Source organism: Neofelis nebulosa, chromosome 2 (genome assembly GCF_028018385.1).
Source record: "Neofelis nebulosa isolate mNeoNeb1 chromosome 2, mNeoNeb1.pri, whole genome shotgun sequence".
Taxonomy (NCBI): domain Eukaryota; kingdom Metazoa; phylum Chordata; class Mammalia; order Carnivora; family Felidae; genus Neofelis; species Neofelis nebulosa.
The window spans coordinates 127028439-127043717 of NC_080783.1; the positions used below are offsets into that span (position 1 = coordinate 127028439).

Here is a 15279-nt window from a genome sequence, read left to right on the forward strand (position 1 = left end):
CACAGCAGTGCAGGGGGAAGAGCGACTCTGTCCTCAGTCCTGGATCTGTGGTCAGGAGGACCGCGTGAAGGCAGTCACAGCTCCTCAGTTGTAAAACAGGCTTAGGTAGGCCACTCGGTTCCGGTGCTTTCTGAAGTCCTTGTCAGTGGACAGCTGCAAGGAAGGAGTATTGTCTGGGTCAATATTCTAATGAGAGCCCTCCACCTCTGTTCTTCCTGGCTCGTCGCTGCCGGTGTGGCCCGGCTGAAGCCCACCCCAGAGGAGCCTCGTCTCAGGGATGCTGTCAATGTTTGCATGTACAGCTACTCTCTGTCACCTTCCTCTGCTGCTGTCATGCTAGGAATTGTTTTCTACTTGACAAATCTCTGAGAAGAGCTGGTGAACTTCTCAAACACAAAGATTATGTGTTTGATTCCTCCATGTTACTCATAGGTCTAGCTGCCGTGATGTGGATGCATTAGGCATTTAATACGTAGTTGTAGAATTAATCCAAGGTTCCTCTTTAAAAAACCCGGCACCCCCAGAATTATGATAACTCACATGGATTGAAAGTTTATTATTATTATGTTATAGGTACTGTGTTAGATGCTTCTCTACCTTATCTCTATCTTTACAACCTTATCAGATGGATTCTATTATTATACACATTTTAAAGAAAGGAACACGGAGACTTAGAAACATTTTCTAAGAAAATTGCCCAACACTCTTTGTTGTGTTGGAAACAGCACTTAGGATGGACATGGGGGCCAAGAGTCAACATTTTCACTTCCTTCATGCAACCTTGAGAAAGTTACACCCACTCTCTGATCCTTGGATTTCTCACGAGCCAGGCAAAGACCTTGACCCTCTGCCCCACAGTTGCACAATGCTGAATGGCTTCCTGAAGCACTTGGTCTACAAGGGCCACGTGCTCAGCCCTGGCCTTCCTCCTGTGTTCAGTTCCTCCTTGTTGAGCACCCCCTCACCACACCAGCCTCTCTCTTCATTCCACCCACGGGTTCCTCCCCAGCTTACAGCCTTTCCATTTGCTGTTCCTGCTGCCTGGGAAGCCCTGGGCCCTGGGCTCAGATCTTCACAGGCCTGGCACCATCTTGTCACTCGGACTTCAGATCACGTGTCTGTTCCCCTAAAGACCTTTCTGGACATCCTTGACAAAACAGCACCATCTATCCAATCACCCGGTTACTGTCTTCATAGCACATGCCCAGCTCACCACACTGCCTGGTGTGCCCGTGACAGTCCTAGCTTGTGGCTACTGTTTTGATGTAATTAATAAGTTCACTCTCAGAAGCGCCACTGTCCGACTACTTAATTGTAGTAACCGTCCTAATTACCATTGATGCTTTCATGTTTATTTACTTCTCATCTGTCTGGACTCTAGAGTGTAGGGTCCAAGGAATGAGGAGCCTTGCGTGATGGGTTTAACTAAACAAAACCTCGGGAACCCTTAAAAGTGCCTGGCACGTTTATAAACATTGACTGAATGAACCACTGTGAATTAGAATTCTACAATGCCAGAGATCCGGAAGGTAAGGGGTTGGCTCTTTAAAGATGGACGGATGGTTTCTCATTGAGCTGGCGTGGTTTGGATGGAGCCTCTCTGTTGTATGTCCTTTCCTATTGCTGTTTGTTGAAGCACTCCAGAAAAGAGGAGACATACCCAGGATAATAAGTGTCCTTTGAGTCTGTCCTAAATCGAGGCAAGAAGGTATTAAATGGAGCAAAATTTTGTTTGTGTTTTTGCTCCCAAGAATATGCAGTCTGGTACATGCCAGGGTAAAGCATCATGTGCTTTTTTTTCAGAAAACATAAACAGGTTAGAGGGTGATACATATATATACATATACAGCCTCAAAGTAGATAAGACAGAATTATCTTTCTGCTTCTGGGAAGGGACAATTCTTTCTCTACCATTCGAAGTCTTCCTTTGGTCTGAGAATCAAATTTACATAAAACGGATTTACAGAAGTAAAAAACTCAAAGTTTCATTAAGTCACTTGGGGGCCTAATAATGAGATTGAAACCTAAAGAAATGATCAAGGCAGGCAGTGTCTGTCCATTTTAGAGTGAGAAAATAAGGTTGTGAGGGACTGATAGGATAAAGAAAGCAGGTGTTCAGAAGCCTTAGAGACTTGTAAGCAGAATTCAGGCTGAGGTAATAGATTGGAAAAAATAACAAAGTTTGTTTTTACAGCTTTCTCACCTTTAAGTCCCTATCTCTGGTGATAAGGATTTCCTTATACTTCTTAGTACAGGGAGGGTACTTAAAAAAATTTTTTTTAAGGTTGTTCATTTTTCAGAGACAGAGAAGGACAGAGCGTTAGCGGGGGAGGGACAGAGAGAGAGGGAGACAAAGAATCTGAAACAGGCTCCAGGCTCTGAGCTGTCATCACAGAGCCCAACGTGCGGCCAAACTCATGGACCGCGAGATCATGACCTGAGCCGAAGTCAGACGTCCAGTGGACTGAGCCACTCAGGTGCCCGTAGGGAGGGTACTTTTAATACAGGAGATCAGTTTCCTGCTCTCAGGGGGATAGAGGGGGATCTGAATTTCCTTCTACCAGCTGTTGCTTAAGTAACTTTTATTTAAAATAATCAATATGTCAAAATGGCATATTTGGGGGCAACCTGCCCTTGGCGTCCACACTGTTCATGTATCACCATGGTTTCACTACCGCAGCTATAGATTTAAGCCTACAGTAGGGTGAAACCCAAGATGAGGGTGGGGTTCAGCTACCTAAAGACACATATGCTGAGGCTGTAGAAAGACACCTATAGGCAGAAAAGGACCAAGGTGACTTCTTGCACCTGCTGTGTCTGTCATCCCACCCAGAGATTTCTTAGATCCAGTATCCCTCTCCTTGAGCTCAAGGGTCAGAAAAATGTTCAACAACAGATTAGGATCCTATACTGAAGACATTTGGACTTGAAATCCAATCACACAAAAGGGCTAAAAAGTAAGAATTTGTTTTTTAACTTACAAGATAAACAAAGCTTCTGTAACATCATCTATGTCAGCCCTGAAGCCCTGTCCTGGAGCCACTTCTTTTGAGAATTATTTCCCACTTTCCCGGGACACTTACACACATTTGAGATGCTAACACCCAAGGTTTTCATATTGGATTCTCAGAAGCTTTGGTCTAAATGTCTATTTTAGTGACATTTTAGTGACGACAGTACATTTAGTGATGTACCTCTGGGAGCAGCCAGTGGCTGGTCTGTGCTTCACCGACATTTCATCTCATGCTGAGGAAACAGACTCTGAGAGCTCATGTACTAATATCTCGCTGCAAAGAGCCTTGGTAAGTGCAGTAAGGGAGCCTGGAGTGTTAAGGAATGGCAGCTGGCCAGGGGCACAGATGTACGATCAAGTCCCAGGAACGCCTGGCAAGGTTTGACGCGGTGGGCAAGAGGGCAGGACGCAAACTCCACGGGCATGACTAATGAGCAGGCACCAGTTGTCTCCGCACAGGAAGGTGATCTGTGGACACCATATTAGGAGCTCTTGTCACTTTCTCATTTGACTTTGAAGAGTTACATAAAAGGTTCCCAAACCCTGTTTTTGTTGAGTTAGGAATATTGCCACCAGGGGGCAGCAGCATACAGGGTTACATTTTCTCTGCAGGTGGGAAGAAAAACTAGGAGAATGGAAGAAAAGCAATTAGAATATTTTTGTACAGAAAATTCAATCAAATATAAATCTCTATTATTATTGTTAAAGTTGACAGTTTCATGCACACTGAAGCAGAGAGAGCATAAGCACCCTGGGCTTGGAGGAGGGTCTGTGCTGAGATACAGGTTGAGTTCAGACAAACCAGACTTGAAGTCCCAGCCCTGTTTTTTTTTTTTTTATTAACTATGTGATCATGGGGGCTGTTGAATCAGCCTCTAAGGGTGTTACAATGGTTAAGTTAAATTTGTGTCCAGTGCAAGCCAATAAGTGAGAGTTATTGTTATAAGCATATCTTCTGTAGAACTTCAAGTTTCTGTTTAAGAATTTCTTTCTGGGGCACCTGGGTGGCTCAGTCGGTTAAGCGGCCGACTTCGGCTCAGGTCACGATCTCGCGGTTCGTGAGTTCGAGCCCCGCGTCGGGCTCTGTGCTGACCGCTCAGAGCCTGGAGCCTGTTTCGGATTCTGTGTCTCCCTCTCTCTCTGACCCTCCCCCATTCATGCTCTGTCTCTCTCTGTCTCAAAAATGAATAAATGTTAAAAAAAAAAAGGCTTAAAAAAAGAATTTCTTTCTTTTTTTTTTTTTTCTTTTTTTTTTTTTTTCAACGTTTTTTTTTTTTTTTTTTTTATTTTTGGGACAGAGAGAGAGACAGAGCATGAATGGGGGAGGGGCAGAGAGAGAGGGAGACACAGAATCGGAAACAGGCTCCAGGCTCCGAGCCATCAGCCCAGAGCCTGACGCGGGGCTCGAACTCACGGACCGCGAGATCGTGACCTGGCTGAAGTCGGACGCTTAACCGACTGCGCCACCCAGGCGCCCCAAAAGAATTTCTTTCTATAAGGAAACATTAAATCATAGATATGAAATTGGAGACTCTTTGGCTTTGTGCATAGCCCAGAGGCTTCAGGAGTACATTCATGACAAAGTTCCTGCCTCCACAACTTTATGCAGGGAATCATTTCATAAACTGGCTACTTTTACCACATGCTTCTAAAACACTACAATCTAGAAGCTGGTAAAGTGTGTATAGAAGGTACTAAGCGTGTCATTTCCAGGATGAAAAAAAATTAACGGTTCCTTAACTCTTTATGGAATATAGCCCATATTGCTTAGCATGGCATACCGGGTCTGCCTCACCATCTGGTCACGTCTGTGTAGACACCTAGTGCTGCGCTCCAGGAGTTTGATCCGGGTGCTCCAAGGTGTGCTCCATCAGTATGGAGCATGATAACAAATAGTTCAATGGACTAGAAGTTAAAATACTGTGGATACTGAACATACGTTGCTTTAATACAGTTTTGCAGAATCAAGAGTATTCCGATTTTAGCATTACAGGCCTTTCCATTGCGATGGGTCCTGAGTAGAAAATAATTTCCAGAGCGACAGTTAGCATGATGAGGACCGCTCAGCCCCAGTGCAGGTTCTTGGGCTGGGTCCTGGCTTCCGAGGAGCCACGTTGAAAATTGCTCTTCTGGCCACGCTGGTCACGATGCTCTCTGATTTCATCACATCACTTCACTCCTGGGTGCCGTTGTCCAGGCTCTGCTTCTGCCGCCAGTGGATTTTCCACTTTCCTTACTTTCTCAACTACCATCTGGCAAGATCCTTCCTCAAATGTTACCTCTTCTCTGAAGGCTTTTCCATCCTTCCAGAAGCTATTACGCCTTGTCTCTGCTTGCTTTATCGTACTGTTCTTCTCCCTCTTGTTCACTCAACACATATGTGAATGCTAGGGTGTCAGTCATTTGACAGGATGCCGACTTTGCATACAAGGACCATTTCTGATTTTATTTTGTGCTCCCAGAGCTTAGCACAGAGGTGAGCATAGAGTAGATATTCCATAAGTGTTGGCTAATTGTGAACTAAGAGATAGAAAATAAAGATCAGTGTCATGGACTGTGAGAATCGCATTCAGGAGACTATAGATGAGTCTGATGAGAGGAACAAGAAGGAAAAGGGGAAGAAGTGGAGAGTCTATTGTAAATCTCCCAAAAGCACATGCCCTTTGGAGTCAAAGCACAAATTGTTCCATTGTTTTGGCAGAAGTTGCCAGCACCCATTTCCCGGTAGATGTGGGCACCAGGATCCCTTGTCCCCAGTGTATTTCACATTTGCTATCACATCCTAATCTGTGAATTCCATCAACAAAGCCACTAATTGCTTTTTAAATTGCCAACAGAGAGAATATTAAAGGCCATGATATTTCCAGAGGGAAAAACAAACAGAATCAATGAACGTGTAGTGCCACAAGCTGGTGTAAAGGTTAAGAAGCCTACGTGCCTAGAGGTGAAAAGTGTAGGGAGATGGAGGTATAAAAGAGAGATCCAATTTCCCTCTGTGTGTCCCAACCCTTGGGTCTGCCACTGTGTTCTACGTGTCTCTGGGCCATTGAGATCAGCACAATGAAGATCCTGGTCTTGGTGTTGGTTTGTCTACACCTCTCGGAGGGTGTGGAAAGGTATGTATGGGGATTCAGCTTCATTGTAAATTCCAGCCCTGAAGGAGAATCACAAGCTAGGGTAGAGCAAAGGCCTTCCCCTATAGATCTCATGAAAAGGCAGTCAGATAGTGTCATGATACATGTACCCAAAAACCACAGGGAGTGAAGACTTACAATGGATGGATGGGTGGATGGATGGGTGGACGGATGGTGTGTGTGTGTGTGTGTGTGTGTGTGTGTGTGTGTGTGTTGTGAGATTAAAGGTAGGTTGGTGTTTTGTTGGCTAAGAAAAAGGGATACAGGATATATGTCCCTAGTTTACAGGAGGGACTTTGGATAAATGGAAATTTATTCTGTGTAAGCAATATGGAAGCAGAAAACCCCAAATACATATTGCAGTGCATTTTCATGCTGGAAATGCTGGAGTGACTGCAGTGGTCAGAACTCACTAAAATCCAGGAGGATTTCTTATAAGAGGCTCTTCTTGAGTAGAGTATAAGAAGGTTTGAAAACCCACATCAGATCAATGAAGGCATTGCTTTCATGGGGAAGGTGAGGGTCACTCCTTTTGCCCTATTCTCTGCAGAATCATTCTGAAGAAAGGCAAGTCCATCCGCCAGGTGATGGAAGAGCGGGGTGTACTACAGACTTTCCTGAAGAACCACCCAAAGGTTGATCCAGCTGCCAAGTATCTTTTCAATAATGATGCTGTTGCTTATGAGCCCTTCACCAACTACCTGGATGTAAGTGAGGGTCGAGGTGGTGTCCATAACTCTTGGCTGATAACTCTTCTCAGATACTCATTTAGACCTCTCATTAGCTCTGATTTTGGGCTTTTTACTAAACCCAAGTCTCTCCTTCCTCAGGAAAGTATCCGGAGAAGTTATGAGTTGGTACCATTTCACACTGTCATATTCCCTCTCCTTCCTTCTTTCCTGTCATTACTGGCTCAGTCTCTGAAGCCCCATTTACATGGTTAGGAGATTCCGAATGACCATGTTCCAGTCAATTGAGCAATCGAAAGGAAGTCCTAGTGATGAGCTGTAGGGGAAAGAGGGAAAGCACAGGCAAAGCGGCCACGCAAAATCTCCAGTAGCTCCAGATGCTATGTAGCTCCCCATTTGGGAACATACACTGGTGCTCAGAGCAAGTATTTGCATGTTCTTGAGACTGCAGTGTCTGCTCAGGGCATCCCAACACACTGGTGTCCTATGGACTGTCTTTAGTGAGATGTTACATGAGTGTCAGATCTAGGGATCTCCTATTTCGAATTCCACTTTCTATAGATAGTAGATAAAGAGTAGGTCAGTGACATGACTGGCCAAAATTCACTGAGAATTCAAATTGTGTCTCAGTGAAGTTCTCTTGATTTCTATGCTACCCTCATTTTTGATTTCCTGGCACCTTGGCTACTATGTGACCAGAGGGAGAAGAATGGTGGGGAAATACTTGACACTGGAAGAGAAAAAGGGACATCGTTGTGTGTGTGTGTGTGTGTGTGTGTGTGAGAGAGAGAGAGAGAGAGAGAGAGAGAGAGAGAGAGAGAGAGATGTGGGGAAGATGGGTTGTGGGAGACGTAGGAGACAGCATCAAAGGAAAAGACTTCAAAAGGGAATGGCCAGAGAAGGTGCAAGGTCTTAGGACATGTTTACACAGTGGAATGTGGCTGCAGCTCCTAAGGAACAACTAGAGACATTAACATTGTCCAGGGCCGGATCCTCCTTCACACCTGACCCTTCCTAGTGTTATAGAAACCAATTAACTCGAAATTCAACCTTGAAAAGCTAAACCATTAGATTCATTAACACACTTGCTTAGCTGACTTTATGCACGTAGCCTTTAGCAATTATCCTAATAAAAAGAAGCTTCATTCTGGAGTCGGGGCCTCATTCCGACTCGAGTATGTGGACCTTCACTTAACTGCACTTTGTTTACGGACTCATCTTTTGCAACTCCGGCCATACTCCCTGTAACAGTGGATGAACACTTGGAAAGGAGAAAGTGATTGCTTCTCCAGCTTTGCATGTTCGGGCATAAAATGGTAAATCCATGGAGGTATCACCTGATACAAAGTAGAAAACAGTTTGGAAGAAGAAATTGTCTTGCCAGACTCAGCTAGTCAAAGGTTTGCAATTAGGGACAAAAGTGGGGAATATTGAGAGAATCTGACTCCAGATGGAAAGAAGAACCTGTTGGAGGAGAAGCTACTTACTCCCCCAAGGAAATTATTTGGGAAAAATGTGGCTTCTAGTGAGTCAACTTCTTCCCTATTCTTAGGACAAGATTTGGCTGCTTAATACGGGTGATAAACTGTTCTTTGCAGAATTACTACTTTGGAGAGATCAGCATTGGGACACCACCACAAAATTTCCTGATCCTTTTTGACACGGGTTCATCCAACCTGTGGGTGCCCTCCACCTACTGCCAGAGCCAGGCCTGTTGTGAGTATACCACCATAACCACCCACCCACGGATAGGAGCAGAGGGTGACGCAGAGTCAGGATTAAGCACAAGCCCATCATCCAAGTCTAGATGGTGCACCAAGTCTAGTCTTGGTGCATATCCATGATCTCACCCTCCTTAAATCCAGAACATCTGGAAATCTTGCTCTTGGTCTGTATTTCACAAGTGCTGCATCTCTAGAAAGCAAAAGAAGTAGACCAGGGCTTCCATTCCTTTCTCTATTGATCCCTTTCCTCAGCTCTCTCCTGTGGGCCCCAATTCCTGGCACTTTTGAGTTGACCCATGCTTCAGGAAATGGTAGGTTGGAAGGAATTGGGGCAACATCTGTTTCCCAAGGGGACAGACTTTTCTGGGGCTATTGATTGCCTTCAGCCCAGAGTCTGAGGCTGAAGCCCAATCCCAGGCTTGGTCTGATGGTCCCAGGCCGTGTATTTTGGAGAGCCACGAATACTGTATATGTATTTTGGAGATCCACGAATGCTGCTAATATTTAATTCTGTTTTTCCACAGCCAATCACAACAAGTTCAACCCCAGAACGTCTTCCACCTTCAGAAATAGTGAGCAAACCTATACACTGGCCTATGGTTTTGGAAGCCTGACTGTGCTCCTGGGATATGACACTGTGACTGTAAGTGCTGTTCTTATCCTCCTGTGGGTCTGTCATTTGGCTCCCCTATTCTAGAGCCTTAAGCTGTCAGCGATATCCATGATTACTAATTAGGTACAAATTCCCAGAAGCTGATTCTTGGAAAGAACACCACTGGCCATATAATTAAACCTCTCTCCCAAGACTGGGATAGCCCTACAGCAGTCCTGACTGCTGCAGGCTCTTTACATTGTGCCTTCCCATGACTTTGCTCCCTGGTCTTAACTGTCCTCTTCAACCACCTGGAGCACATCTGCTTCCTCCTCCACATGACTTCACTCTGGATATTTGAAGACCTTCCTTTCACTATTTTCTTTTCTTTACATCAAGCACCCATGGGTCCTATGTCATTCTTGCACATGGACGGTTCAATATAAAACCAGCCACTGTCCTTACACTGTCCTTGGAAATGAAAACTGCCACCCCAGAAAACAATGGCCTCTACTTCCCCAACACCCACATTGTTTCCAAGACACACATGGTTGGGTCATGTTGTCATCCCTTCATTTTCTGTGCCCCACCCTAGGATTGAGCTAAGTGTGAAAGAAGCCAACTTCTTCTCCCTAAAAAAGGGTCTAGGTTCCATTCCCTGGACACCTAAGTCTATGTAGGATTTGTCCACCTGAATTATGAATCTTTTCTTTCTGCTTGTCCCAGGTCCAGAACATCGTCATCCACAACCAGGTGTTTGGCATGAGTGAGAATGAGCCCAACTACCCCTTCTACTATTCATACTTTGATGGTATCCTGGGAATGGCCTACTCCAACCTGGCGGTGCAGAATGGCCCAACCGTCCTTCAGAGCATGATGCAGCAGGGCCAGCTCACCAGACCCATCTTCAGCTTCTACTTCTCTCGGTGAGCACCCTTGCCCTGGGTGGGTAGGTGCAAATGAGTTGCTGTAGGGGCTTTCAACAAGTCAACATCACACAGAGCCCAGGTTTTAAAGTTTCCTGACAAGTATAACTTGCTATATGCAATCAATGCATTTCTGAACATTTATTATTTCATTTTGCAGGGGATTTTATTTAAATGCACTAGAAGAATATTTTTTAAAGGTTTTTTATTAATTTGAGAGAGAGAGAAAGAGAGATGAGAAAGGGAGGGACAGAGAGAGAGGGAGAGAATCCCAAGCAGACTCCACACTGTCAGCACAGAGCCCGATGCAAGGCTCAAACTTGTGAACTTGAGATCATGACTTGAGCTGAAACCAAGAGTTGGATGCTTCACTGACTGAGCCACTCAGGTGCCCCTAAATGCACTAGAAGAATTTTTAATTCAGGCCATAAGTCATAAGATGACTCTTTTTTAAAAAATCAACTGAGGGAGCCTGGGTGGCTCAGTCGGTTAAGCGTCTGACTTCAGGTCATGATCTCACACTCCGTGAGTTCGAGCCCCACGTTGGGCTCTGTGCTGACAGCTCAGAGCCTGGAGCCTGCTTCGGATTCTGTGTCTCCCTCTCTGCCCCTCCCCTGCTCATGCTCTGTCTCTCTCTGTCTCAAAAATAAATAAAAACATTAAAAAAATTAAAAAAAATGAACTGTAGTCCCTCACCTTTTGATTAAAAAATTTGAAGTTGTTGTATTAGATTTGTAACAACAGTAGAGCCATAGAACTAGCCTGATGATCATTTGGTAATAGAGAGAACAACAATGAAATGATAATTACAATACACATCTGACTTTCCAAAGTGTTCTCATAGCAATTCTTATTTCAAAAATTCTATTGACTTCTTTTTGCCAGAAGGAAATGCAGGCTCAAAGGTAGTCACTATTGAGCAAGGTCACTCACTGAATCACTGGTAGGTGTGAGGCCATGATTCAAATGCAAATACATTGGTCACAAATCCAAGACCTATCCTACTCTACTGGTCTTGAGCTTTCATGGTGAACTTTATTTACTAATTTTTTCCCCAAACAATGATCCTCAGGGCACCTGAGTCCAAATGTTCAATGACTGGCAGGCCCAGGTTAGGGAACAGAAGAGGCCTGAATCCTCTTAACACCGTCTAGTTACCAACCTGAGCACGACAGGAGCATCCCCATCACTGCCCACTTGAGATCTCTGTCTGTCAGGCCCCCTCCAGGTACTCTCTGAGGGGTTTCTTCTTCTTCTCACTTTGCCCTCAGGAGGGTGTCCCTGGGAGGCTTTTAGAGTTTCTTTTCACAGGCCTGGTTTCCAATCCCATCGCCTCTTTTATGGGCATAGTCTGTGTTTCCAGTTCTCTGATACTCTGGGTGTTCCTCCGAGGAGGCTCCTCTCCCTTATGCCTTAAGCCTGGCGGAGCCTGAAGAGCAGGTCAGAGGATGGGACCCCTCTTCCTCTGGTTCCACTGTGTCTGAAGGAGAGAGGGACAGTGAGAGGGGAGGGAGGGGCTGCCTGGCCATGTGTGTTGTGGGAACTCACGCTCTTCTCCTCTTCTCCCTAGCCAACCAACCTATGAGTATGGTGGAGAACTCATCCTGGGAGGTGTGGACACCCAATTTTATTCTGGTGAGATCGTCTGGACTCCTGTCACCCGGGAAATGTACTGGCAGATTGCCATCGATGAGTAAGTACAGAGGAAAGTTCCTATGGATTATGGACACCCCTAGAGTGTCCCTCCAGTGTGACTCTATTTCCTGTTCTTGTCATGGCATAAACCCCTTAAAGAGAATCAGCAAACCCTCAGGCTGATTATTCCTGGAGCTCAGTAGACTTTGGCATCTAGCTCTCGACTGAACTTTTTGACTTGGTCACTGAGCCTTGCCATGTCAGCAGGTTGGTCATTCCTAGGTCTCTGTGAATCTACATCTTTGTTCCTGGAAGCTTCATTATCCCAATTAGCATAGTCTTTACCGCTTCCTTCATCAGGAAATGTAATAGCCGTCATGGGTGTTTTCTATGTGCCCAATGTGCTAAATATTTGTTGAATATATTATTGCATGTAATCTCCACTACAACACTATAAGGTGGTCAGCAGTATATTTCTTTGCATAGATAAAGAAATCAAGGCTCAGAGGTTAAGTGACTTATCCAAAGTCACACATTTCACACATTTCAAAATTTGAGCCCAAGCATATTTGATCTCCTAACCCACGAACATGAATCAGTTACTTCTACACTTCAAGCCTTCAGGAAATGTCCATCACTGCCAGATAAAGATACATGTCTTTGGCCAGTAGTCGAGACCATCCAACAGCTGAGCCCTACGTATCAGAACAGCCTTCCCACCACTTCCGGATGTGCAGCACGGACCTGACCATGTCCTTGCACCTCGCCATGACTTTCTTGCTTCTTCTCTTTTGACTATAACACCTGAAGTGGTCCTCGTGTCCTTGCACATCCTTCTGCGCCCAGATGAATTATTACCTCCCTTGAAAAGCCCTCTCAGGGTCCCAGTCTCTCTTTCAGTCCCATAGTCTTACCAGCTTTCGTCCTAATATGTATCTCCTCATCTCTGGGTAAGTCACAGTGCAACCGGCCAGTGCAAGGGTAGAGAGACAGGTGAGCAGTTGGATGTCTGACAACTAGTTTCATGTGCCTGGAATAAAGGGATCTTTTCACTTGGACCAATTTCACTCACACTTTAAGTATTTCTTCTCAGAAAAATCCTCGTCTGACTAAATGCCTCCCACACCCAGACTAGATCAAGCACTCACCAGGGATGCAATCAAACTCCATCTGTGTGTTTCTGTTAATTCTGTTGTGTCTGTCTTGTTCACCATTATGTCCAAGTGCCTTAGTTCACCAAAAACACCCAAAATATACGTGGACTGAAGAGGAAGCGTAGAGTAGCAGAAAAAGCTGGATGAGGAAAGAGGGACCGAATCACATAGAACCACGTTATGGAGATTACCAGCTACTGCCTTATGGTGTTAGCTGTGGCTTAATGTATGGTGTTGTCACATGTCCATTAGAATGTGTTCTTTAAAAACATTGAATATAATTGACTCACCTTTATATCACCATAATTCTTATACGAATGCTTTGCATATAGTAGGTGCCCAATGTGTATTTTTGAAGTGATTCCCAGCTCTAACTCTTTGGCACTATGTGCCGGGCCGCATATAGGTAGATTAAAGAAGACAAGACATGCTCCCTGCCTCCCCAGAGCTTTCAGTCAGAGCTGGAGTAGTTACCAGAGCAAGACTGAGGATGTTACTCTGATAATCACAAAGACACAAAAATCACATTACGTGGATTGCAGTTCCGAGGTATGTCCTGAGTTTTGGGGAGAGGCATACTTTCAGAGGAGCAGGGTTGGCAGGTTAGGGTAAAAAGGCACTCCTTTGTGTCAGAAATGCTCGACTCTCTTTGTACTGGTGTTCCCCTCAGGTTTCTCATCGGTAACCAGGCCACCGGCTTCTGCTCCCAGGGATGCCAGGGCATTGTGGATACGGGGACCTTCCCACTGACTGTTCCCCAGCAGTACTTGGACTCCTTTGTGAAGGCAACAGGAGCCCAGCAAGATCAGAACGGCAATGTGAGTAACCAGAAGCCAAGATTCCTCTGCACATCTAGGCAGCCTCAGCACAGGAGCCTAAGTGCAATGAGTTCATGAGAGATAGGAGGAAGGATTTGTGGGGAGCTGAGCCCCTGGCAGGACAGAACAGGTGGGGACACAGCATGGCCTTTCAGGCATGAACCGTCAAAGCAAGGAGGGGTGAGGGGAGGGAGTAACACCAACCAGACGGTGAGTATGGGCTGAATGGTTGTCAGGAGGGACGGCTGTTCCATTGCAGGCCCTAGGAGCACATTTCACCTTGGTGTGGCCAGTGTCATTTGACGTGTGCCGATAGAGGCAGGCGTATCACATTTCCCCATTCCACCGAGATTTCTTTTTACCTAGAAATACTCCTTTGGCTTTTATCTGAGCAGCTTCCCGTCCCCACCCCTGCTCCCCTTGTACACACTTCTGCAGTTTGCTCCTCCAGCATGCAAGAGTCTCGTTTAGTCAGACCAAATCTTGGCTCCTCAGGGTGTGTGTGTGTGTGTGATGAGTACGTGGACAGGTGCACACAAGCAGGGATATGAATTGTGTGAGAGCATGCTTTTACAGGCTGGGCCTGTGTTTCTTCTCTGTAAGTTGCACTTCCTGAAGGTAGAAATCTGTTCTGGAATGAGTCTAACTCTTTACGGCCATACCAACACATTCCAAACCTGAGATGTGCTCAGGGAGACCCAGGAAAGCAGAGCACCTGGTCAGTGTTGTGCCTGGGAATCGGGCTTTGCCTTCCATGCTCTCAGCCTCTGCTGGAAGGTCAGGAAGGAAGTCTTACAGGGAAAGGGGGATTGGGGCCCTTTGTCTGGGCCCCCCGTGTCCTGGCACGCTACAGCTCTGCCTCTCCTCTCTCTCAGTTTGTGGTCAACTGCAACTCCATACAGAGCATGCCCACCATCACCTTCGTCATCAGCGGGTCTCCTTTACCTCTGCCTCCCTCTACCTATGTCCTCAACGTACGTATGCACTCTGGGCTCCACGGACATGGGATTGGATGGGCCCAAACAGGTGTTTGGTATTCTGGGGAGTCACCAGCGGCAGGGCTGAGGGTGAACAAGAAGTCAGAGACTCCCGCAGGTGTCATGGAATATAGGATGGGAACTTCCAGTGCAGAAAAGCCTTTATATGCAACTAGTTATATTGTCATGTCCTTTGTCTCTTCAGAACAATGGTTACTGCACACTCGGCATTGAAGTCACTTACCTGCCCTCCCCCAATGGGCAGCCCCTGTGGATTCTGGGAGATGTCTTCCTCAGGGAATATTACACTGTCTACGACATGGCCGTCAACAGGGTGGGCTTTGCCCTCTCTGCCTAGACTAGTAAGAGGAAGCTGTCTCCACCCTCCCTGCAGGACTCTGGGGATTGCCCTTCTCTCTCAGCCGACAGCAGCATTTTAGGCTAGTCTGACCCTTTTGTGCAATAATAGAGTCTTACTTGCAGTAAATAATAAATTAATAATCTCCAAATGTCTTTGCTGTTCCTTCCAAATGTCTTGTGTTCTGCTTAGTTTATCCTAAATTGAAAGTTAGCACCAGCTCCTTGGGAAATCAGTGAATTGACTAATGGGCAAGAAA

General features: G+C 45.7%; 1 protein-coding gene across 2 annotated transcripts; it reads left to right on the plus strand.

Annotated features, from left to right (window-relative positions):
- Nucleotides 1–1268: 1268 nt before the first annotated feature.
- LOC131493280 (pepsin B) lies at nt 1269–15175 on the plus strand. Of its 2 annotated transcripts, none has more exons than XM_058697598.1 (9): nt 1269–1529; nt 6698–6854; nt 8435–8552; nt 9085–9203; nt 9879–10078; nt 11649–11771; nt 13538–13685; nt 14561–14659; nt 14868–15175. In XM_058697598.1, exons 2-9 carry the CDS (start codon nt 6735–6737, stop codon nt 15018–15020), a joined length of 1080 nt encoding a protein of 359 aa, XP_058553581.1. In that variant the 5' UTR covers nt 1269–1529; nt 6698–6734; the 3' UTR covers nt 15021–15175. The 2 variants fall into 2 exon arrangements, with proteins under 2 accessions (XP_058553581.1, XP_058553590.1); XM_058697607.1 differs by lacking the exon at nt 1269–1529 and adding an exon at nt 5939–6129.
- The last annotated feature ends 104 nt before the right edge of the window (nt 15176–15279 follow it).